The sequence below is a fragment of the Mastigoproctus giganteus genome, chromosome 14 (genome assembly GCF_048544385.1).
Source record: "Mastigoproctus giganteus isolate SK-2022 chromosome 14, ASM4854438v1, whole genome shotgun sequence".
NCBI lineage: Eukaryota > Metazoa > Arthropoda > Arachnida > Uropygi > Thelyphonidae > Mastigoproctus > Mastigoproctus giganteus.
In genome coordinates this window covers 82,139,330-82,164,123 of record NC_143588.1, presented here as the reverse complement: position 1 = coordinate 82,164,123, position 24,794 = coordinate 82,139,330, and the positions used below count along the sequence as shown (strand labels likewise).

The following is a 24,794-nucleotide window of genomic DNA, read 5'->3' as shown; positions in this document are numbered from 1 at the left end:
ATAAAATAAGTATTTCATTATTGCATGGCTTTCTTTTGTGAAATTATTGGTTTTGGCCAATTGGTGGACATTACTTGTCGCATGATTTTGGTAGACATGACAAAAAAATTATTTTTTGCATCCAGTTCCTCTGTGACCACATCATAGTATCCAATAAAATTGGTCAGACAAGACCTCCCTTTAAAAAACCCATGCTCTATCCTTTACTGCAGTCTTGTCTAGATGATCCTGCAATGCTGCTTTAACCAGTGATTCTATTACTTTCCCCAGAACAGAAGTTAATTGGGGATGCATTTGCACATCTCCAGTCCGTGGGGACCTCCCCGAGTCCAAGGATGCACTTATAATTATGGCTAAGGGTTTGCTTACTTCCTTTGCTGCCTCCTGTAATATAACTGGATAGATCTCATTCACCCCAGGTGCCTTTCTTATGTCTGACTTCAACAATTTCCCCTCCACTTAGCTCTCAGTTATTACAAAATCACTTAGCTCCCTGTTAGTTTGATAAACTTCTGGCATTCCCCTCCCTGAATAACTCATGTGTGAATGTAGATGCAAATTACTCATTCAGTTTATCAGCTACTTGAGCAGGATTATCAATAGTCGAACCATCTATGTTAAGTGGACCAATCTGATTCATTCTCTTCCTTCTAGAGTTTACACAAGTAAACAACCTTTTGCACCCTTTGCCGAAAATTTCTCATAATCTGCCTTTGCCTGCCTAACCTCCTTTGTGACTTGATTACAGACTAGCTTATATCTGCCATAGGCTTCTGTGTCACCTGATTATTTATAAGCATCCAATGCATTTTTCTTCTCTGCCACAAGTCTCATTAATTTATGTGACCTCCATTTAGGCCCTAAACCGTGAACAGTATTTCTTAGTTGTTGTGAAAAGCATAGTAGCTTTCAAGATTAATTCTTTGAATGCTTCCCATTTAGAATTTGCTGTTGGTATCAGTTGGCCCCACTGTATAGAATTTAAAACTGTCTGAGATCACTGTAGTCATCTTTACGAAAGCAAAAACCCTTCCCTTTACCCTTTCCTTCTAGACATGGACTAGAATATGACTAGGGATGATGATGACATGCTGTTAGATTTCTATTTACGGAACAGCTTTGTCATAGGAAACATCTGTTTTGAGAAAAGAGTCATAAAGCGACAAGATATGGTTGGGACAGTCAACAGGAATCATCCCTTGACTATATACTTGAGAATAAAGACCAATATAGAACACTAGTGGACACCAAGGTCATTCTTAGTGTTTCCCTGGGTAGTGATCACAGGTTAGTTATTGGAGTTTTAGATTCCCTAAATTGAAAAGGATCAAAATAATAGAGAGAGAGAGAGAGAGAGAGAGAGAGAGAGAGAGAGAGAGAGAGAAAGAAAACTACTGGTATGGAAGAAGAAAGAATAATAATAGATGCGATGTTCAGAGAAGAGTTCAGGAAGGTTGTACCTAAGACAGTGGTGAACAGCATGGAATCAGAATGGAAAGCATTCAAAGACTGTATAGTAGGATTGACAGAGCTGGTTTGTGGAAGGACAAGCAATAGAAGGAGACGGAAAGAAACTCCATGGTGGAATGAAAGGATGAGAGGCTGTGAAAATTAAGAATAATAATAAGAATAAATTAAGATATGAAACTGCCACCATCTTCTCTCCTCGTCAACTATCCTCTTGGCGTTGGCCAAGAGGATAGTTAACGAGGAGAGAAAACTGTTGTTGGAAGAATGGAGCGAAACTCTGACAAGATATCGATGGTAATAAAAAGACACCTTTCATATATGGTATGGTGAGGAATAGGAGAAGGGTGGTGAACAGGGCAAATACTTGATGGATGAGAATGAGAACCTGATAACCAAGGATGAAGAGAAACATGGAAGAAGTATTTTCAAAATCTGTTCAATGTGCAGGACAGCCAGCAAAAGGGACAAAGGCAGGTTGAACATAAAAGAGGGGATGAAAGAGAAGATACGGAGAGAAACCAGACAGACTTGACGTGGAATAAGGTAGTGCAGGCAAGTCTGCTGGTATAGATGAGATAAATGGAGAGATGTTGAAGGCTACAGGTGAGGCAGGGATAGCGTGGACATACAGACTGTTCTGCAATATCTGGGATGAGAGGCAGGTGCTGAAGGACTGGAAAGGTGGTTTGATCATCCCGTTGTTCAAGAAGGGAACAGGGAAAAGTGTTCTAATTATAGAGGCATCACATGTGAGTAAGCTGTATGAGAGAGCGAGAGCAAGCGAGCTGAAGATAAGAGGAACGATTGAAAATAGGATGGCCGAGGAACAGTATAGCTTTAGACCTGGCAGATCAACGATGGGTATAATTTTCTGCATCTGTCAACTGATCGAAAAGTGTTTGATGTCATGAAGAGAGAGGGAAAAGTGTGGGAGGTTTTGAGAAACTTGGGGACTTGGATCTAAATGAAAAACCAAGTGTTCACATTGATAACAACTTTGTGTGAGCTTTAAGAAAAAAAAGTGGTGGAAACGCTCCATTAGTTACACATCTGTTACAAATATAAAAAAAAAATGTTACATTATATAGTTTTTGATGTGTTTAATTAAAATAATTTGGTTCCTGTCATAAATGTATTTTTATATTTTTAACAGATGTTTTAGTGGTGTGTAAAAATTACTCAATGTACATTATAATAACATTTTAATGCTGTTATAATGTATAAGTAATAATAGTTCGTGTTTAATATAGTGTTCATGTTTTATGTATTTTTAAAATACATTCGATTTAACAGACTTTCAGCAATAGGAGACAGCCCTTTCTCAGTCCGTTAAATTGAGGGCCTACTGTACATTTGGACTGGTGTCATACTCTATGAAGCACCCCATGCAATGATTTGGTCACTTCTTTAGAGATGATTTTCAACATTTTATTTCCTTAAACTTTCTTTGTTATTGTGTTTAGTGTGTCATAGTTCTGCTTAGTTTTAATTTCCAGTTTAAGACTGATAGAAGAATTGCTATCAGAAATGTAAGGTAGGACCTTGTTAGATTTTTTTAAATTTTTTTATTAGTATTAAATAGTGTGGCAAATGATGCAAGGAAGCAAGCTTATATAGCATCTGCAAAAAAAAAAAATCTTTCCCACCTTGCTTTTGTCTATCTCCTTTAATAATTTGTTTAATTCTTCCTTAAATTTATTCAAACTAACAACTTCCACAGTAACAGATGGAAGTGTGTTCCAGCAGTCAGCTACCTTCGGGCCAAAAACAAATTTAAAGATATTTATCTAGGAACTTTCTCATCTCAATTTAAATTTATGCCACTTTATGGGTGTTGGATGTCATCAACATCCTTATCTTAATCCATTTAAAGCCCTCAATCAGATCTCCTCTCAAGTGCCCAAGTTCCAGTATTGCAACTTGTAGAACTGAAGTCTATCTTAGTAAGAATACCAGGGAAGACTCCAGTTCCCTTACTAATCTTCTTGCTCTTCTCTGTATCCATTCTTATAGATCCATTTCCTTCCTAAAATGGCGTTTCCAAACTGGTATGCAGTATTCAAGATGTAGCCTAACCATTACTTTATGCAGCAGAATAATTACCTGCTTATCCCTTCTGGCAGAATAATTACCTGCTTATCCCTTCTATGAGCTGTCCTAGCAGCCCATCTGCGCTGCTCGGAGAATTTCATTTCTGACTGTACAGTTATTCCCATGTCTTTTTCTTTCTCTTCTACCTATCGACATTACACACTGTAATATTTATTCTTTTCCATGCTTTTACACTGGTTGCTGCAAAATAACTATTCACTGCCATATATTAATGATAGCTGATGTATGTAAAGGGCAGGTATGGTGTCTGAATACTGTCATTATAAAAAGGGTCCAAAGTTGCTTAATCAGTGCACTTTAATGTAAGATAAAAAATAAAAGCTGAATGCTAAAAGCAAGTCTAAAACAGATGTAAACAAAAGATGAAATCAAGTTCTGCATAGCCCATTTTTTCAGATTGTCAGCTAGTTATCCATTCTTTTGTACTGCTTTAATTTTGTATTTAAAATATGTATATTTTTAAGTAGAACATTAAAGGTAAATTTAATCAAGTATATGTGTTGTATTTACCTGCAGCATTTGACAAGAAAGATGACGCCCTTACACCCGAAGAAGAGGAGCAGCGTAGCTTGGCCAAGCACAAAATGCTTGGTAATATCAAATTCATTGGTGAGCTGGGTAAACAGGGATTACTTCATGAAGTTATCCTGCACCAATGTGTACAACAGCTTTTGGCCAAGAAGAAAAGGCAGAATCACAAGGACGTGGCTGAAGACTTGGAATGTCTCTGTCAGATAATGAAGACAGTTGGCCATCGTCTTGACACTGACAGGGCGAAGGTAAGTTTAGATTTTATTAATATGACAGTTTAGGAAATGTCATTATAAACTACATATATATATATATATGATATGGTCTTTGAAGCCTAGTGGTTTATCAGGCTAAATGTTTATCTGTATAGCCCTTTGTAATTATTATATATTATAATTAATTGCTTTTATGGTTTCAGTAGTGGCATATGTCTTCACAAACTTCCAGTTAGTAGTATTTATGTGAGAGCTGTTCAATAAAGAATGAACATAATTTTTCATGAACTATACTACTTGTTTTCTATTTTCTACCTGAACTATGGACTTTAAAACCAAGCCATGCTACATAACATAGTGACTGTGCAATTGACTCGTGCACGGTGTGACCTTGGTGCTGGATCAAGTTTATGCCTATTCACTTTTGTCTACAGAACAATGGTTGTGACATGCAAGAAACAGTATGTTGCTCTCAAATTTTGTTTCTGTCTCAAGAAAACAGCCAAAGCATATGAAATGTTAAGAGGCTTATGGTGAATCTACACAGCTTGTAGGTGGTTTAGAATGTTTAAAGACAGATGTGATTCAATCACAAAAATCAGTAGTCCTGGAGCTCCAACCACTTAAAAAAAAAAAAAAATATGGCTTCCATTCAAAAAGTGGCAATCAGCTGAAAAAAATGGCTTCCACCATGTTTTTGAAGAATGGCAGAAAATTCTAAATGGGAAGCATTCAGGGAAGTAATCATAGAAGCTGTTAGGCTTTTACATACCAACAAAGAACTGTTCATGACTTATCCTAAATGGATATCAGATGAGCTAATTAGACATATGGCTGAGAAGGAAAGTGCATGGTATGCATATAAATTATCAGGTGATATAGAAGCTTGCGGTATATATATAAATTAGTGTGTAAACAAGTCACAAAAGAGGTTAGGAAAGCTAAGGCAGATTATGAGAAATCTCTGGAAAAGAATGCAAAGAAAAGTAGCAAAGACTTTTTATATAAGCACTATAAGTTTTTTTTATATAAGTGGAGGAGAAATTGTTGAAGTTAAACATAAGGAAGAAAACATAAGAAACAAAACTGGGGTGGATGGGATCTATCCAGTTATATTAAAGGGGGCAGCAAAGGAAGTAAGCAAACCCTTAGCCATAATTATGAGAGCTTCCTTGGACTCTCTCTTGTCTGACCAATTTGATTGGATGCTATGGTCATAAAGGAACTGGATGCAAAAAATAATTTTGATATCATATGCGTGGATTTCAGGATAGCTTTTGATACTGTTGCACATGGAAGACTGCTGTACAAATTGGAGTGGTATGGCATTAAGGGCAAGTTGCTACAATGGATAAAAGGATGGTTGAGTGAGAGACAACAGAGATTGGTAATCAATGGACCCTGCTCTTCATGGACTAATTTTATTAGCGGAATTCCCCACGGTTTGGTGCTGGGCTTGTTGTTTTGTGTATTCATAAATGATATTGATGAAGGTATATCAGGCTTAATGTCCAAGTTTGCAGATGATACAAAGGTTCGCAGGGTTGTTAATGACACTAATGACAGTACGCTACTGCAACAGAATCTAGAAAAGTTAGGCAACTGAAGTTTAACATTGACAAATGCAAAGTACTGCATGTGGGTAAAAGTAACCCAAGAGAAATGTACAAACTGTGTGGTACTACATTCAGGAATGAAAAAAGAATGAAAAAGACTTGGGGATAATTGTGCAGTCAGATTTGAAGTTGCTGAACAGTGCTGGCAGGGCAGGTCATGAGTCTTGTTAATGATATATAGCAATTTTGCTATAGTGATAAGGCGGTGATTATCCTGTTGTACAAGGCAATGGTCAGGCCACACCTTGAGTACTGTTTACAGGTCTGGAGGCCTCATTTTAGGAAGGATATAGAGTTGCTAGAATAAGTACAAAGAAGGGTAACAAGATTGGTGAGGAACAAATGGGTGGGGGGCTACTTTTACCAAGAAAGCCTTAAGTTCTGCAATTGCAGTGCCTGGAGACTTGGCACCTGCAAGGTGATCTGATTGAGGTGTATAAAGCTTTGAATGGGTTGAGCAAGCTGAATGCTGATGGAATTCTTGCTCAGATTACAAACCTGAGGGGCATAGATTCAAATTGAGGAAAGACAGTTGTAGAATAGAGGTGCGGAAATTTGCCTTTAGCCAGCGGTTAGTTGATTGCTCGAACAGATATCTCTTGTTGTTGAAGTTGACAGCTTAAATAAATTTAAGGCTGAACTAGACAGGCATTTGGAATGACCAGATGGGTTTTTGGGAGGGTTTTTTTTTTTTTTTTTTTTTTTTATTGGGCTGATGGTGAATAAGCTTGCTTTCTTGCATGATATGCTTCTGCTAATGTGGATAGCAGTACTAAACTGGGATAGTGGTTAATGAAAGAGACCTGAGGATAATTCTTCATTTAGACATGAAAATTGCTGACAGTGCAGACAGGTTGCTAGGACAACTCATGGGGTTTTGTCGATAATATACAGCAATTTTGGTATGAGTCTTCCAGACCTACATGCAGTACTCCAGATGTGGAGTACTGCATGTAGGTCTGGAAGCCTCAAGGAAGGAAGTGAATCTTAGTAAGGGAAACAAAAGGGTACTCGTACCAAAAAAAGACTTCATTGCAGTGTTTGGAACCGTGTGGAAATCTACTTGAGCTGTTTGAAGATGAAGCTACACAAGTGTTTAAAATACCACATATAACATAGCAGCATTTTATCTGCCGGAATGTAACTAATGTTTTTCTATGCAGCAGTGTAGACGAGTGTTTTAGATATCATGTTGGACAGCATTCAATTTGGCATGCACAGGCAGAATGCTTCAAGTGACATTCTCTGCCTGCATACACCGATGCATTTTTGAAGCTATACCAGCAGTCAATGTGCTTTCTCAACGTAACAACGGAGCATTGCTGTATCAGCTAGTTCAGGGGTGGTGAATCTATGGCATGCATGCCCAAAGGGGCACGCGCGCGCACACACACACACACACACACACACACACACACACACACACACACACACACACACACACACACACACACTATTCCAGAAATCCACCTTGAGTTCTGACCTACTCACACTTGTTCTCTCTGCCAGGCATGTAGTGACTTTACACCATTCAGTAAATAGCTGTATTCATGCAGTGATTTGTTTCTGAACCAGCCTGCACTCCAACCCTGATATCCAGCAAAGGACGTCAGGGGTGGAGAGCAAAGAGTGCTGTGGGATCATCACTGCAGGATCATCTAGACAAGACTTCAGTTATAGCTCGAGACAGCATGGTTTTGTTAAGGGAAAGTCTTGCCTGACCAATTTGATTGGATACTGTGATGCAGTCACAAAAGAACTGGATGCAGGGAATAACTTTGATATTATATATTTGGATCTTAGAAAGGCTTTTGATACTGTTGCACATGGAAGACTGCTGCACAAATTGGAGCAGTGTGGCATTGGAGGCAAATTGCTACTATGGATAATGGGATGGTTGAGGGGGAGAAGACAGTGTTAATCAATGGAAACTGCTCATCGTGGACTAATGTTATTAGTGGAGTCCCTCAGGGTTCAGTGTTGGGTCCATTATTGTTTTCTGTATTAATAAATGATATTGATGATGGTATATCAAGCTTAATGTCCAAGTTTGCAGACGATATGAAGGTTGGCAGGGTTGTTAAGGACACTACTGATGCTATGCTGCTGCTGCAACAGGATCTGGAAAGGTTGAGCAGATGGGCTGAGAGGTGGCAAATGAAGTTGAACATTGACAAATGTAAAGTACTACATATGGGAAACAGCAACCCCAGAGCAACGTATCAACTCTGTGGTACTACAGAAGAGAACGAAAAAGTGGTAGAGAATGAAAAGGACCTGGGGATAATTGTGCAGGCAGATATGAAGTTCTCTGAGCAGTGCAGATGGGCTGCAAGAGTAGCTCATGGTGTCTTGTCAATGATATACAGGAATTTTTCTAGCAGGGAAAGGAGGTGATTATTCCCTTATATAAGGCAATGGGCAGAGGGCCACATGTTGAGTACTGTATACAGGTCTGGAGGCCTCATTTCAAGAAGGATGTAGAGCTGTTGGAACGAGTACAGAGAAGGGCAACAAGATTAGTGAATCTTGTTGCCCTTCAAAGAAAGGCTTAAGTTTTGCAAATTACAGTGTCTGGAGACTAGGCACTGGCGAGGTGATCTGATAGAGGTGTATAAAGCCTTGAATGTTTTGAGCATGCTCAGTGACGATGGAATTCTTACTCCTGCTCAGAATAATCACCTGCGAGGGCATAAATTCAGATTGAGGAAAGACAGATGTAGGATAGATGTGCCAAAATTTGCCTTTAGCCAGCGGATAGTTGGTTGGTGGAACAGACTTCCATCCCTTGTTGTTGAAGTTGATAGCCTAAATAAATTTAAGGCTCAGCTGGACAGGTATTTCGAATGAATGGAGGGGTGAAATGGAAGTGTTTTTTTTTTTTTTTTTGCTGATGCTGCATAAGCTTGCTTTCTTGCATCATATGCCTCTACTAATGCTAATGGGAGCAAAGGCTTCTACTACACAAGAATCCCAGATCCAGAATAAAATTTAGCACCAGCAGCATGATCTGATGGTAGGTATCAGTAACAGCCTGGACACCAACCCTGATGTCAGAGTATGGAGCAAAGGATTGGAGATTAGATTATTCTTCATTAATTCCCATAAATTCTCATCAATATTTTAATTGCTGTTTGCCTTTTACACATTGTTCAGAATGTCAGCTCAACTAGCAAAGAAACAAAATGTTCAGGTGAAGAGAGGAATAGCAGAGAATTTCAAGAAGCTTGAAGTGAAAGATTTGGTATGATTAAGAAGGATAATAAGGCATTATGCATCTTGTGTTCTGAAACAGTTGTGTGTGTGTGTGAGACTTCCTATATAAAGCGGCATTTTGAAACTGTTCATAAACAGCTTAGCAATAAAAGTGAGCTAGAACAAAGACAATACATTTCTCGAGAAATGAGCAATAATAAAATTCAGTCAGATGTTTGAAATTTGTTTCAGGTAGTTCCAACTTAGTTGCTGCTAGTTTTGAGATTTCAAAGGTTGTTGTCAACACAGAAAACCACTCAGTGAATATGAGTACAGCAGGCCCCCGTTATAACGCGGTTCGCTTTACGCTGATTCGCTATAACGCTGTTCTTATATTATAACCCGTATCTGACTATAACGCTGTCACAGATCACTATAACGCTCTTTTACAGATTACATTTTTGACATATTTAACGAAATCGTTTCATTTGATGGAGTCGATAGCTTGAAAATGAATAGCAAAACAGCATTAAAACGTTTCCCACGCCGACTTGAGCAATTTTCCCACGCTCAGTGAAATTTTCTCTCATGCTAATTTAAGTACAGTCACTTGTTACGTAGTTCCGAGATCAACATTTTAAAAAATGATGAAATATATTGCTTGTAATATTTGCGTTATATGCATTTATCCGAAGTCTAGTTAGTCATCACTCAGTACAGTATTAGACATCGTGCAAAACGGACAGTTTACTTGAACATTGTATCATAATTAATTCAACCAACGCAGTTATATTTTCGAAGAGCTAATAATGACCGACAGGAATGAAAATGCAACAACGTCCGGGCGCAGTACGAAGACTATAAATGTAAGAAAAAGACTGAATTTGAAAATTAAATTAGACGTTTTGAAGCGAATCGATTCCGGTCAACGACAAGCGGATGTGTGCCATAATTTAGGACTCACAAATTTAACTGTAAGAACAATTATGAAAAAATAAAGAATTAATTTTAGCAGCGGGTAAGATAGCTGTTCCACTGCAAGCAACTAGGACTAGACCAGCTATTAGGATTGAAATGGAAACACTTTAATTTTATTGAAGATAATATTCCAATGCAGAATTCAGTTAAGTTAATATTAAAAAAAGAGAGAGAGAGAGAGAGAGAGAGAAGAAATTAGCCAATACGATGATCTGAAGAAAACTCGCCTAAAAAAAAAAATGTGGAACCATTTAAAACTGGTAGAATAGATTTAAAATCCCGGGAGAAGCCGCTAGTGCAGATTAAGGAGCCGAAACTTTCAAAAAAGAACTTGTTAAAATTATTGAAGAGGGGTATTATGTGTTATACTTGTCAACAAGTTTTTAACATAGATGAAGCAGGACTTTTGTGGAAACGAATGCCTAAAAGAAGTTTCATATTGAAAGAAGAAAAAAACATGCCAGATTTCAAAGCGGCGAAGGATCGGTTGACTTTATTGTTGGGTGGTAACGCTGCAGGCCATTTAAAATTAATACCCCTTTTAGTTTATTTGGAGGAGGGCCAAAGTTCAACCCAAAATCAACACATTTTTCATGATTAAATTCATCCATTAAATTAAATCAATTAAATTTATTATTTTAATTGGAATTTTGTTTACTTTTGAGACGCAAGTAGTTACCACATAATTATACGTATGTAATGCAGAACATTTTATATGTACAAATATTTGAATATTAAATATTTTGACCGACATTTGTGCATCTTTTCATTACCGTTTATTATTGATTAGGAAATATCCTATGGCACCGACCGCAGCTCACAAATACATATGTTACCTTATGGGAAAGCGGCGCTTGCTTAGCGCGGATTCACTTAGCGCGGATTCACTTAGCGCTCTGTTTTTCCGGAACGAATGATCAGCGTTAAGCGGGGGTCACCTGTATACTAAAGAAGCATGGCTACAATCCGCTTCTTTTCTTTTTGATAATTTTTCAGGAAAGAAAAAATTATTTAATGCATTGAAGATTTTCCTGTGAGTAGAAACACAGTTAAAGATAGAATATTTAAATTGGAAAAGAATACAGCAGAACAGTTAACAAAAGATTTGGCTTCCTGCAAATTCTTTTCTATTTGTCTTGGTGAGAGCACTGATGTTACGGGATAAGCTAGGCTAGCCATTATTGCTCGATTTTGTAAGGGTGATGATGTGTGTGAAGAATTGATTAGTAAGGTAACGTTACCTGGATGTACCACAGTGGCTGAACTATGTAAGGAATTATAAATGAACTGTCTAATCGATATGCTGAGGTTTCAAAAGTAGTTTCTGTCACAACCGATGGCGCATCCAGTTTTATCGGTAGAGAAGCAGGTTTTGTAAATTTATTTGCAAAACATGTTGGTCATCCACTGGTAGGCTTTCGTTGCATCATACACGAGGAGGCTTTGTGTTCAAAAGCTGGTCTAAAGGAACTTAGACGTGATGCGAACTGTAAAGGTTGTTAATTTAATTTCTTCACATGCTTTGAAAAAGACAATTTCGGAATTTATTGAATGAGGTGCATTTGGTGTACAAAGGACTACTTATGTACAATGTTCGTTGGCTGAGTCGAGGGTCTGTTCTTAATTGATTTGTTGAATGTCTGGACGAAATCAATATGCTTTTGACAGATCAAAAACTTTCTTGTAAAGATATGTCTGACATTGTGTGGATTTGTAAACTGATGTCCTTCACGGATTTCGGCTCACATTTAAATGACTTAACATCAAATTACAGGGCTCTGGTAAAAACCTTGATGTTATGTTCGATAACATAAAGGCATTTGAAATTGAGCTAGGACTTTTTTAAACGCGATGTTGGCAATGGCAATTTTAAATATTTCCCAAACCTAAAAAGATACATCACTGATGAGAAAACAGACCACAAAAGCCTTCAAATGTTATGTCTGTACAACATTGAGTAAACTATTGAACAGTTTTCTTCAAGATTTTTCAAGTTCAGAGAATTGGAATAAACTGCAAAATTCATTAAATTTGCAGACAGTGTAAAACTAGCTGAATTGAACCTGAAAGTGTTTCAATGGATTGACCTGGATAATTTTGAGATGCAATTGATTGATTTTCAGAGAAGCTCAATTTAGAGGCAAAAATTTATCTATCTGAGAGCTGATTTAGAAAATATTGGAAGGGAACTATTGGTGACGGGATTAGCAAAGAAAACTGCAGAAAATGAGGTATTAAAAGTTGGGATTATTCCTGAAACTTTTGTCTGTTTAAAAAAATCTGCCAACAGCATTACTAACAGTTTTGTCATCAACATATTCTTGTGAGTCGGGGAGGGGGGACTTATAAACCCGGGAACTCGTAAAGCGAGAATGGCCTTTTCCCCTTTGTGTCTGTAAATTTCGTGTCTTCACTGGTCAATTTGCTTGTTTTGCTGGATGAAAAAAACCCCCAGTTTCTAGGGGTGAAAAAACCTTGCTATCTATTGCCTGACTAACTCGGCCACAGAGTGAAAAAGCCCACTAAAGTTCCTCGTGTCATCGAAGAGATTCGAACACGGGCCTTTTCCACCCTGTGTGGGGAGGATGGTGATGATACCTCTGTGCTATCTGTGTAGACTACGCTTTTGTCAAGTAAAACGTGTACGAGAAAAATAACGATACAGTACTTTACAAAATTTCAAGCAGCACACCAGGGTAGTTTTTGTAAAAGTTTTAGCCAATTTTGGCATGCAACCTTAAAAAAGGTTTGCCACCCCTGAACTAGTTGTTTGATACTGAAAAATACCAGACATTTTTTTTATTTGGTTTTCTGTACGCTATTTATTTTGTGTTTTATCCAGATATTATTTTATGCAGTAAGTCAAAGATACGTAACTTTCAGGGTTTAGTCTGTTTTTTAATTAACTATGCAAGGTTAGTGCTTCAAAATTATAAAATAGCTAATGTTATTTGGCCTTTTTAAAATTATATGATGTTAGTAAGACTCTTATCCTTACACAAGTGTGTTTGGCTAGTGGGACTTAAACTGCCTAATTAATGCAATGGTTTTGTAGCTCACTGTAGCCAGATCCTGAAGTGAAACTGGTTGGCCAACTAATACCACTACACGGGCTATAGTGTGTACCTTTTTTTTTTTAGGACTAGTATTCAATCATAAAAAAATATCCTCCTTCACAATAATCAAAAAGCAGTAATATGTATTTGCTGAATTTTGTAGTAGGCATTAGTATGAAATCACTGTTCAGTATAACTGTGACAATGTATGTTAGTGGCTTTTGCCACTTGTCATTAATTTTTGCAATTCTATTGAATTTCAACTTAGACTGGAGGAATTTCTAAATGGCTTGTCGGTTAAGGCTATGGTTAGTGAAATTCAACCTGGGAGGGTAGTGTTTTTCTGTGTGAGTTATTTCAGATTTCTAGGCCCATGCAACATGCAGACAGTCATTGTGCAGCCACACAGTGGAAGTTGCAGATACATCAAAAAACGACTTCACAATGAGTTGCCCTGGTATTGCACTACTCTCAAACCAATTGCTAATCTACCACTTATTTAAAAGATGAGACACTACTATGACAACTTCTTTTAAGACTTTGATTCCCTGTCAGTCATTAAAAAAAAATAATAGTAAAAACAGACAATACTTTTGGTGGTGCCATTTGTTTGAAACTAGTGCAATAGCAGGGCAACTTGTTGTAAGGGCAAAGTTTCATTCTGCTATGAATAATGTGTTAATCAAGCAGTTTAAATCCTGCCAGCACAAAAAAATGAATTGTGCTGATAGGAGACACAAAAAAAAATGACTTAATTGTTTTTACGATTTTCTTAGAAATGTCAAGAACTCTTCGAAGCTTTTCTTATTACCATATTGACATATGGTAATAAGAAATGAATTTTTTGTTCATTCAATCTATATGGGAGAAAAGAAGTATTTAGTTTGCTCCTAAGCATTGGGTGGACCTACTAATGATGATTTTCCTTTTTTGGTTTTATTTTCAAATAGATAGAGTTCTGATACAACCAATCTGAATGAAATCCATTTTGAGACTGACAAAAAATGCCAGTGTAGTTTACTACCTTGTGTTACCCACTGCATTTCTGATATGCCCATCTTGTTTCATGCAGTGTTCGTACAGAATACACATAGCATGCATGTTCTGTATGAACATGTGAGTTCATACAGAACATGCCCATCTGTATGTGATATGCCCATCTGTATGAACTTAGAGCTACACAAGAGCATAAAATGCTGCATGTGTAGCTCTAAGTGCAGCATTTTATGCTCTTGTGTAGCTCTAAGACTTTGAATGGATTAGTAAGCTAAATGTTGATGTAATCCTTACTGTTGCTCAAACAACACTCATAAAGGGGCATAAATTTAAATTGAGGAATGATGGTTGTGAGATAGATGTGCTGAAATTTGTTTTCAGCCACACAGTAGTTGATTTTTGGAACAAACTTCCATCCGATGTTATGGAAATGGTAGTTTGAATTAATTCAAGGAAGCCAAATTATTGGAGAAGGTGAACAGGTTATGTGGGAAGTTTTTTTTTTGCTCATGCTTATGACATGTAATCCAGCATCATTACCAATCTTGAACATTATTATGAATTGCATCCAAAATATTTAATGTTGCTCAAAAATTATTTCCTCCTCGTTGCAGATCACCTTATTAGACAGGCTTTATATGTTCTCTTAAGGATATAAATAATCCCTTGATCCAGTTGCTACGTAAAACTAGTAGGATCAGATGGTGTTTTTCAGAAGAATACTCTGTACAGTGATCTAGAATCATAAAAATGTTCCTTTTTTTCTGAATCCCTTCTTCTGTCTACTCTCAGTAACTGGGACTGTGAACTTTGACTGTAAGCCAACTGATAATCCTATTGAAGTTGGATAATTTCTTTAAAATATGTTGGCTCACAAAGTTTCCAGTCATAAACGGCTGCAGTTTTGTATTACCATCTGCTCAGAGCATAACAGAATAGTAATTCAAGACTATGTTGGAAATAAAAAAAAAACTAATTATATCATTGAGCTAAATGCTTCAAGAGAATGTAGTAGTAAAGAATAATTCTCTCTTTACAGGAGGGCCTCGATTAACGCGATTAATTCGTTCTGCAAGCGCATTGCGCAAAACGGAAACACGTTAATCGAATATAATAACCAATAGGAAAAATTATAATTGGTCCTTGACCTTCTGGAATCTCCATAAAGAATTTTAAAAATACCTTCTAAATAACTTTTTAACTGTATACAATGTAAAAGATAATGAAAATAATTATGGAATTAAATGTTTATTGCTTAAAACAGCGGTTCCCAAACTGTGCGCCGCGGAATATTTAAAATTTTTGAGGGAAACACAGCGATACTAGACATCTGTCGGACACCGCGCGAACTACTAGCTTGAGGTAGTTCACAGTTTCATTTCTTATTAAGTTGTTTGGACCTAACAACTAAGCAGAACTGTTAGGTATTTCTTTTAGTCTGAGTGTGCCTTGGAAAAATTACCGAGACACTAAGAGCGCACATGAACCGAGAAAGTTTGGGAACCTCTGACATAAAATACACAATGAAGAAATGACTGTTGCGGAAATATTTGAACAGTGTTGACTTTCTCTTTTTATCACTCAATTTCCGATAGCTGACAACAATCTTCTCTGGGCCCTGGCAAAATAAATATCGCAGAAAACCTCAAACCTTTTGTTTCAGGTTCTATGCGATACGAAAGATTTCATCTAATTCTTTTACCGTTATCTCCTTCGTGGTAACATTTTCATCCAGCTCATTTAAAAATTTGAATTTTTATGCAAGTGTGCATTGACTTTATTAACAGGAGACAAACAAGTAACACGTCTTCTTCCGATGGAACACACCGAGGCGGGCAGCAGGCAAATGTTTGTTTATTGACCATACTACTCGTGGTAAGCTTAACACGTGATTCAAATCTTTTTCAACTATCGCATAAAAAATAAAAAAAAAAATCGCGTTAACTGGAAATTTGCATTGTGTAAACTGAAAAGTGGTATAATTTTTCAAATTGCGTTAACTGAAATTTGCATTATGCGAGGCCTTCCTGTATTATCTTTCTACCATTGAAGACTGAATGGAAAGTTTCTTTTGGTAATTACTTAAATTTTAATTATTTATGATTGTATGAAACTTTAACCGTAGAAAATAACATAAATTATTTCTCATAAGTAATCTGTGGTTATTAATTTTTGTTTGTCATTTAGGCACTGATGGACCAGTACTTTGATCGTATGCAGACATTTGCAAACAACAATGAGCTACCATCACGCATCCGCTTCATGTTGCAGGATGTTCTGGAGTTGCGGCAAAATAGGGTAAGGACAAGTGTGGAGTTGCAGTACTTTCAAATAGAAATTTTCTTTTTGAATAATACAAAAAAATTGCAGCTTTATTGAATCAACAATAGAACACCATCTGATCCTTCTGTTATCAATTTCAGTTTTTAATTTTTCATCATCATATGTCAACTGTAAAGTTCACAAGCCATTTTCAAAAAAAAAATTTTGTGCAAAAAATTATTTTGTTCACAAAATTTTATTTTCATTTATTTCAGTACCAAAAATTTTATTCTTTTTTATTTACTATTATGCTTTTCTTTTTTACCCTTTGGCTTCTGGTTTACATCAGAAATGAAGAATCATGTTGTTATTTTGCTTGCAGTCCTGGCCAATGACACCTGACAAGGGGCCAGTTTTGTAAGTTGTGTGGCATTATCCTCATTTTGTCAATTTTGTAATTATTTATCTCATTATTATACTTTTTTTTGTTGTTGTTACCTTTATCACTCTGTCTTTCTCATTTTTTTTCCCTTCTCACTTTATTGTCCATGCCCTGCATAGGTATAGCATTTGCTCACTTTGACTGCATTAGATTACTTCCTCTTTTTTACATTTTTCTGCCTTACTCACACACACACACTCACTCACTCACTCACTCCTAAAATTACATTAAAAATAATGACTAAACCTATTTTTCCCCCCTACTAATATATAAAGTCTGTGTTCAGAGTGTTTACTTCAGAGATAATGTCCATTTCTATAATAGGATTTAACCAATTATTTTATAAAATAGGCAAATTGAATGTAAAGACAAATGAAATAAATAGACTTGAGAGGTCAGTAGCTCTTCAAAGCCACTAGTCTCTCATACTGTAAGGATACTTGATGCTGAGACAATCTACAAGTTGTCTTGTAGGTTGTCCCAGCATCAATTAGCCATTTGTTGAATTAATTGTTTCTTGTAAGACATCCTACAAGAAAACTTGTAGGTTGCCTCAAAAGAAGATTGTCTTGTACGTTGTCTAAAAAGAGAAGTGCTATGTTAATTTTTAGATATTCCTTGAGCAGCATGCACAGGTAAAGTATTATTTGAAGATGATAAAGCACTCAAACTTAGGTTGGTTTAATTAGGCCTGACGTAGCCCAGTGGTCAGGAGCGAGAGTGCATAGCACACGTTCCTTGAGTGGACCAGGGTTCAAGCCCGTGACTACTAAATACGATAAATATTTGTATTGACGATTTATTGTAAACTCTATTGACTTGGTTGTCGTGCCGGGGTATAAACAGAATATTTATTTTATTTTATTTATTTCTGATTTGGAAATGTGCACATAGTGAAGTCAGATTTCATGGTATTTTCTTGCCATTTATTCAGTGACAGCTCTTTTTGCAGTATCACCATCACAAGAACTTATAACAAATTCTTGTAATCTAAGCAATCCTTTGATCATTCCATGATTACTTGCTACTAAGGTTCCTGTATGGCAAACCCTATTATGCCATTCTGTTCATCACAGGTGATAAACAGAATATTCTTTCCTATAATATTTTCTCTTACACGTTGATTTAAGTCCCCCCCCCCCCACTACAAATTCTCCTAATAAAGAAGTTCACATTCATTCATGTGAACATGGCAACAAGCTTAAATAATAGTAAAACATTGTCCCTAGCTCATGTTTCAATGTCAGACTTCTTTGGTATTGCAGCTTCTTACACAAAAACCATTGAGATTTGTTTGTGTATTACTTTGACTCATATCATCATTGCAAAAAATCTGTATTCCCTATACAACCTTTGAAAAATTTATAAATGAATTTTGATTGCCATCATTGCTTTGTATGTGGAATTTCATTTTTAATTGAGAAATAGTTCTAATTGTCTGAGCTGCTTTTGTTTTTTTTTTCCTTTTGAAGAGAATTAGAACATCTAATAATACTTAATAGTTCATTTATTGATATGTTTTTACAAGTTATATTTCTCAGCTGTAACACGCTGTCTTTCAAGATTTGTATGCAATCATATTTTTCCAATATATTGAAAGCATTGAATGGGCCGTAATGAAATCTCACACCTTTTGGGCTTGTGGTAACAGTTCCACATATAGAACTAGGTTTTTGATGTCATGTTATGCAGCTGTACTTTTCTTGTTGGTAGGGGTCACTCTTTCTAGACATCCATTCCTTACTAGAAAACCCTTTGCGAATCTCTTCATGGAGGTGTACAGACACCTGACTCTTCTTCCAATATATTTGAGCTGTTGTCAGGGTCTGATGTGGATCTCCCTGTAACACTGTCACATTCTTCATTTCTGATGTAAACCCCTAGCCAAAGGGTAAAAAACACATAAAAATAAGAATAAATTTTTTTATTATCGGAGTAAATGAAAATAAAATTTTGTGGACAAAATAATTTTTTTACAAGGGTTAAAAGGGTTTTTTTTTGAAAATGGCTTGTGAGCTTTAGAGTTGACACTATAAAGATGAGAAATTAAAAACTGGAATTGATCCTTCTGTAGTCAATTCCAGTTTTTAATTTTTCATCTTTATAGTGTCAACTGTAAAGTTCATAAGCCATTTTTAAAGCACTCCTTCTAATTTTTGTAAAAAAAAAAATTTATTTTGTGAACAAAACTTAATTTTCAATAACTTTCATTTAATTAGGTTAATAATGTTGTCTTAAAAATTTCTATTTGTGCCATTTCACAAAGAGTGGCAGACAAAAAAACTGCATCACTTGTGAATTTTGCAAATAATGTGTTTTGCATTGCATTGTGGATTGCAGAAATGTTCGAAATGTATTTGTAAGATGGGATATATATATCTCTGTGAATGAAATCCAATAAAAATACTCCACTAATATGCCTAATTGCCATAAATATCTTCCCAAAGGGTATAATATATAATTAATGGAAATATGAGAAATCATGACAGCCAGACATACATTTTATTGCATTTACATGTACAAACTGAAATGACAAGTTAACGTAATAGTATTATATACCGTAAATCAGCAAAATAAGTCCCTCAATATTTTGTTCTTCCTCCTCTTGAGGTGCAATTACAGCCTTGCAATGATCCAGCATAGAATTAATCAACTTCTGGATATATGGTTGCCCAATTTCGTGGTACTACCGCTTACAATACTCTCCTGCAGCTGAATCTTACTTGTTGGCTTCTTCTGAGCAATTTTAGATGATATTATGTACCAACAATTTTCAATAGGGTTCAAATGTGGACTGTTGCCTGGCCAGTCCAACACTGGAATGCCAGCATTTCTGAGGTATGACTGCCCCTTAAGGGAGAAAAACGAGGGAAAACATTGGTTTAAGTATGTTTTAAGCCTTGTGAAACAAGAAAACAAACTCATCATTAAATCTAAATAGCATAAAACTTACCAATTTTGCTGTGTGGCAAGGTGCTGAGTCCTGTTGAAATATGCAGTTTTGAACGTCTCTGTGGTGATCTCTAATAACGGGTTTCAGACACTCCTCCAAGATAGCAGTGTAGGTTTCTGCATTCACCATTCTGTTAATAAACTTAATTTGCCCCACCACTTTGCTTGTTTATCATCCCCAGACCATCTGACCGACGGGGAACTTTACAGGCAGTGTTATGCAGTCAGGATGGTATGCCTCCAATTTTCGTCTTCTGACATATCGCTTCCTATCCAAGCCATACAGGTTGAATTTCGATTCATCAGAAAAGATGACAGTGTCCCATTGCTCTTTTATCCATGTAACAAGTGTTTTAGCACAAGCAACTTGCTTCTTCTTGTGCCGATAGGCATGCAGACCACATTTGGAAAGCAGTGTTTGGATAGTTGGTGCACTTGTTTCAACACCAGAGGCCACCTCAAAGTCCAGTTTTAGATCAGGAACACTTGCATGGCGATTGTGAAGGCATAGTCGTTTCAATTATCGATCTTGGAAGGCATAGTTACTCTCTTACGGTTCGATCGAGGTCTTCTCTTCACATCACTGGTTTCACGCTTTAATTTCTGCACCCGAGATACTGTTGACTGGTGGTAGCCTATTTTATCAGCTATCGCTGATAAAATTTTAGCACAAGCAAGTTGCAACCACCTAGAAAGCCCTTCCTGAGACAGCAACAGTTACTTTTTTTTCTTGGTGTCAACTGAACATATGGAGCCATGCTTACACCTCCACAAAACAGGATACTAATGAGCGTGTATACCCTTCCAATGCCATATTTATAGTAATGGCTGATGCAACACCCTGCAATTAATGTCTGATGCAATAGAAGCATTATCTGATGCAATACCTTTGCTTTGCAACAAACAAAATGACTAATCAAACAATACCTTATACGTTTCACTACAAATGTTACTTTTCTAAGGTGATACAGTTTCTTTGTACCACCGGTGTATAAGTAATATACTTGCCACTGTAAGGTTCACTAGATTGGCTTACCCAAAGTTTCCAGTTATATAGTTACTCATAATTCTCTAGAAGTCACAGCGCTTCATTGGTTGGAAAGTCACCCATCAACCAGTCACATTTCATGAGTTCGGAGAGTGATAGAATTTCACAAAGATTCTGGAACAATACACTTTTGAGTATGAACCAAATATATTCACAAAAGGTAATCAAATTATTTCATCAAATTCCATCAATTTTCATCAATTCATCAAATTATTTACTATGCTAGGAGCTTAGTAAATAATTTGATGAATTTCAAGGGCTGGTCAAGTCATCAAATGCAAACATTGTAGGGATATCAGAAACTTGGTGTCATTTAGATATAAGAATGCAGAATTTGAGTATAGGAAGTACAATGTATACAGAAAGGACAGACAGGGCAGAAATCTAAGGCAGTGTATTCAGTTGACATGGGTGGTCAGTGCAATGTTGAGTCAGTTTGGTGTGACATAAGCAGTGGAAAAACAAAAATTAGAGTAGGAGTGTGTTGTAGGCTGAATGACTGTGATAAGTACAATAAACAACTGTACAGAGAAATAGTGGGCCAGTAAATCAGAATGTCTTATAATGGGGAATTTTGACTCTCCAGATATCGCCTGAAACTTGTGGGTTGGTCACTAATACGCTAGCAACACTTTTTTGGATTTATTGAACCACTGTTTTCTACAGCAGCATGTTAGAGAGGCAACAAGAGAGAGCAATACTCTTGATCTGATTATCAGCAGTGATTCTCCATGCATTAAGAATCAGCAGATAAAAGAACTGCTCAGTGGTAGTGATCACACACTGCTCAGTGTATTAATGGGTGATTTACTTAAAAATGTAACTATTATCAAGCATAAAAGGGAAGGATTGATGGTTTTCATAAAGGACAGTGGTCTCAGACAGTTTTTAAATTCTGTACAGTGGGACCAACTAATGATGTTACCAACAGATTCTAAATGGGAAGCATTCAGGGAAATAATCATAGCAGCTAGGTTTTTTTATGCCGACTAAGAATTACAGTTCAAGGAGTAGACCTAAATAGATGCCAGATAAATTGTTGAGACGTGTGGCAGAGAATAAAAATGCATGGAATGCATATAAATTATCAGTTTTAGAGAAGCCTGTGTTAGATATAAACTAGTCTGCAATCAAGTTACAAAGGAGTTTAGGCAAGCCAAGGCAGATTACAAGAAATCTCTGGTTTGAATATGGAGAGTACAATACAGAAAGGACAGACAGGACAGTAGGGAGGTAGGGGGAAGAGATTATGGCAAAGAAACCCAAGAAATGCAAAAAAAAAAAAGAGTTCTTTACTTATATTAATAGTAGAAGGAAGGGGTTGAATCACATTGGTTCACTTCACGTCGGTTGTTTAACTGTTTGATGAATCTGCTCAGGTTGCTAAAAGGTAAAATAGGTATTTTGCATCTAAATTCACAAGTGAAGAATTCTTTTAGTGAAGAGAAAATCTCTTAACAAGGAGAATAATATGGGTAGAAGTAACCCCAGAGAAACGTTCCAACTGTGTGGTACTACACTTAGGGTGGTGGCCCCGAGTGCCAGGCGAGTGACTATAGCAATCCCTAAGTGATTTCGAAAGCGATTTACTTAAAAGAGTGGTTGATTATAGTATAGTGTTATTTTTCTAAAGTTAATTAATTTTGCTCTTCTGCAGTAAAGAAGTTAGCTCACTTGACAGAAAGGCAAGACGCCTTTCTTTTTTATATAGGAATAACTTATTAACACACTAACAACTAATCTCTCTCCTTATCACTTGGTCACTGGTGGCACTGCTCCTGCCTCCACGCGGCGGGGCTGGAAATCTGGGAGAAGAATACACTCTCCCAGGGCTAAAAGGAGAAATGACGGAAAACAAAAAACAGTCCAGCTGTGGATCTACTGATCTGGATCTAGATAGGAATGACCCAGATCATGACTTAAACCCATCCCATGCCAAGAGACAAAAAAAAAAAGAAGGGACAGATTATTTTGCTCCTCCTTTTTTAATATTGCATTCCTCCACAGACCAACCACTGGGTAAGTTATCTCCATTTTTGATTCAGAAATCTCGAAAATGTGGCTGCCCCTCCAAAAATGGTTCTCTAATTAAGATGTGGAGATTTATTAGTGGAGATCAATGAACACAGACATGCTGAAAGACTCATGGAAATTTCTACCTTTGGTGGAATTCCTACAAAGGTTACCCCACATGCCACCTTGAACTCCTCTAAAGGGGTAATATCAGAATGGGATCTCCTAAATGTATCAGAAGATGAACTTGTCCGTGAATTAAACAACCAAAATGTAATCCATGCAAAAAGAATTTTTATCAAAAGAGATGGAGAGCCTGTCCCTACTCGTACAGTCATATTGACGTTTAAAACACCAATTCTCCCCACAACTGTAAAAGCTGGATACTTCAGATGTCATGTTCGACCATACATTCCCAATCCTGTACGGTGCTTCAAGGGCCAAAAATTTGGTCATTCGCAAACTGTATGCAGAGGTGTAGTCACTTGTGCTGCTTGTGGTTCTAAAGAACACACACATACCAACTGTAACAAGGAAACTCAAAACTGTCCTAACTGTCATGGTAATCATTCTGCCTTCTCTAAGGACTGTGAGCTATGGAAATGAGAGAAGAATATTCAGAAATATAAAATAGTGCATAAGGTGTCATATCAAGAGGCAAAAAAAAAAAAAAAACACTTTGCAACTCCTGTTAAATCATCTACATATGCATCAGTTACTCGATGACTACGCTCAGTATCAACTCAAACTGGCTGCTCAGTCCCTCCAAATATCTCTATATCTGGTTGGGTTAAATCAGTACTTTCTTCAACAATCTCCCCCCCCCCCCCAGATATGCAACACAAGAAGTAAATGCACCAGTAACAGCATCTCCAGATAAGAATCTCAATCAGCAACAGAAAGAACAAATCAAGAGCTCTGAAAGAACTGATAGATGCAAACTCAGATCTGAAACCATGGACATCTTTCAATGATGAAAAAGCAGGTGAAGACGATATAGTTCTTGAAATTCATCCAGAAGATGAGATTGACACAGGCAGACCAGTTTTCTCAAAGAAGGAAAAGGCAAAAATACAGGCGTAAGCAGACTACTTCACAGACATTAGCAGATACCAGTTAAAACCACACAATGTATACAGTTATTCAGTGGAATTGCCGTGGCCTCCGTGCTAACTTAGATGACTTTTACGATCTGTTAAGTAAATATAAGCCTGTTGCAGTATGCATTCAAGAAACCAATCTCAAAAATTCAGTATCTATGACAATTAAGCATTATACTATATATAGAAAAGATAGAAGTTCCTCTAATTCAGCTCATGGAGGAGTAGCAGTCATAGTGAACTCCGTTGTTCCCTGTAGACCTATCCCCATGCAAGCATCTTTAGAGGCGGTTGCAGTTCGTGTCACCATTGGTATAACAGTAACATTAGTTTCATTATATCTATCACCAAACCATACATACACCGTTGCTGATTTAGATGATATAGTAAAGCGAATACCTGTTCCTTTTGTATTATGGGTGACTGGAATGGCCATCACCCCCTATGGGGTTCCTAACATCTTGACTCTAGAGAACAGATAATAGAAAAATTTTTAGATAAACATTAACTATTCTAAACACTGGTGATCACACATACATACACATCTCATCTGGCTCAAGTTCAGCTATTGATCTTTCAATATGCTCCCCAGCGATATTTCCTGTCATAGACTGGACTGTTACTGATAACTCTTGTGGTAGCGATCACTTTCCTATAATCTGTACTTCCCCCTCAAGTTCTCCTCCTCAGAGAGACATTAGGACAACCTGGAAATTTGACAAGGCTAACTGGACTAAATACCAGGAAATAGCTCAAATAGATACTTCCGTCATTACAACCCTCACAATTGATTCTGCAGTCAGGTACA

The 24,794-nt window shown here is 36.9% G+C and overlaps 1 protein-coding gene across 1 annotated transcript in view; it reads left to right on the top strand.

Moving 5' to 3' along the window:
* The window catches only part of NAT1 (N-acetyltransferase 1), a 321,119-nt gene that overhangs the window by 46,497 nt on the left and 249,828 nt on the right, over positions 1–24,794 (top strand). The window contains exons 5-6 of the mRNA XM_090388830.1: positions 4,099–4,361; positions 16,357–16,467. Coding sequence (XP_090244956.1) covers positions 4,099–4,361; positions 16,357–16,467 — 374 coding nt within the window. The remainder of the gene's footprint in view (positions 1–4,098; positions 4,362–16,356; positions 16,468–24,794) is intronic.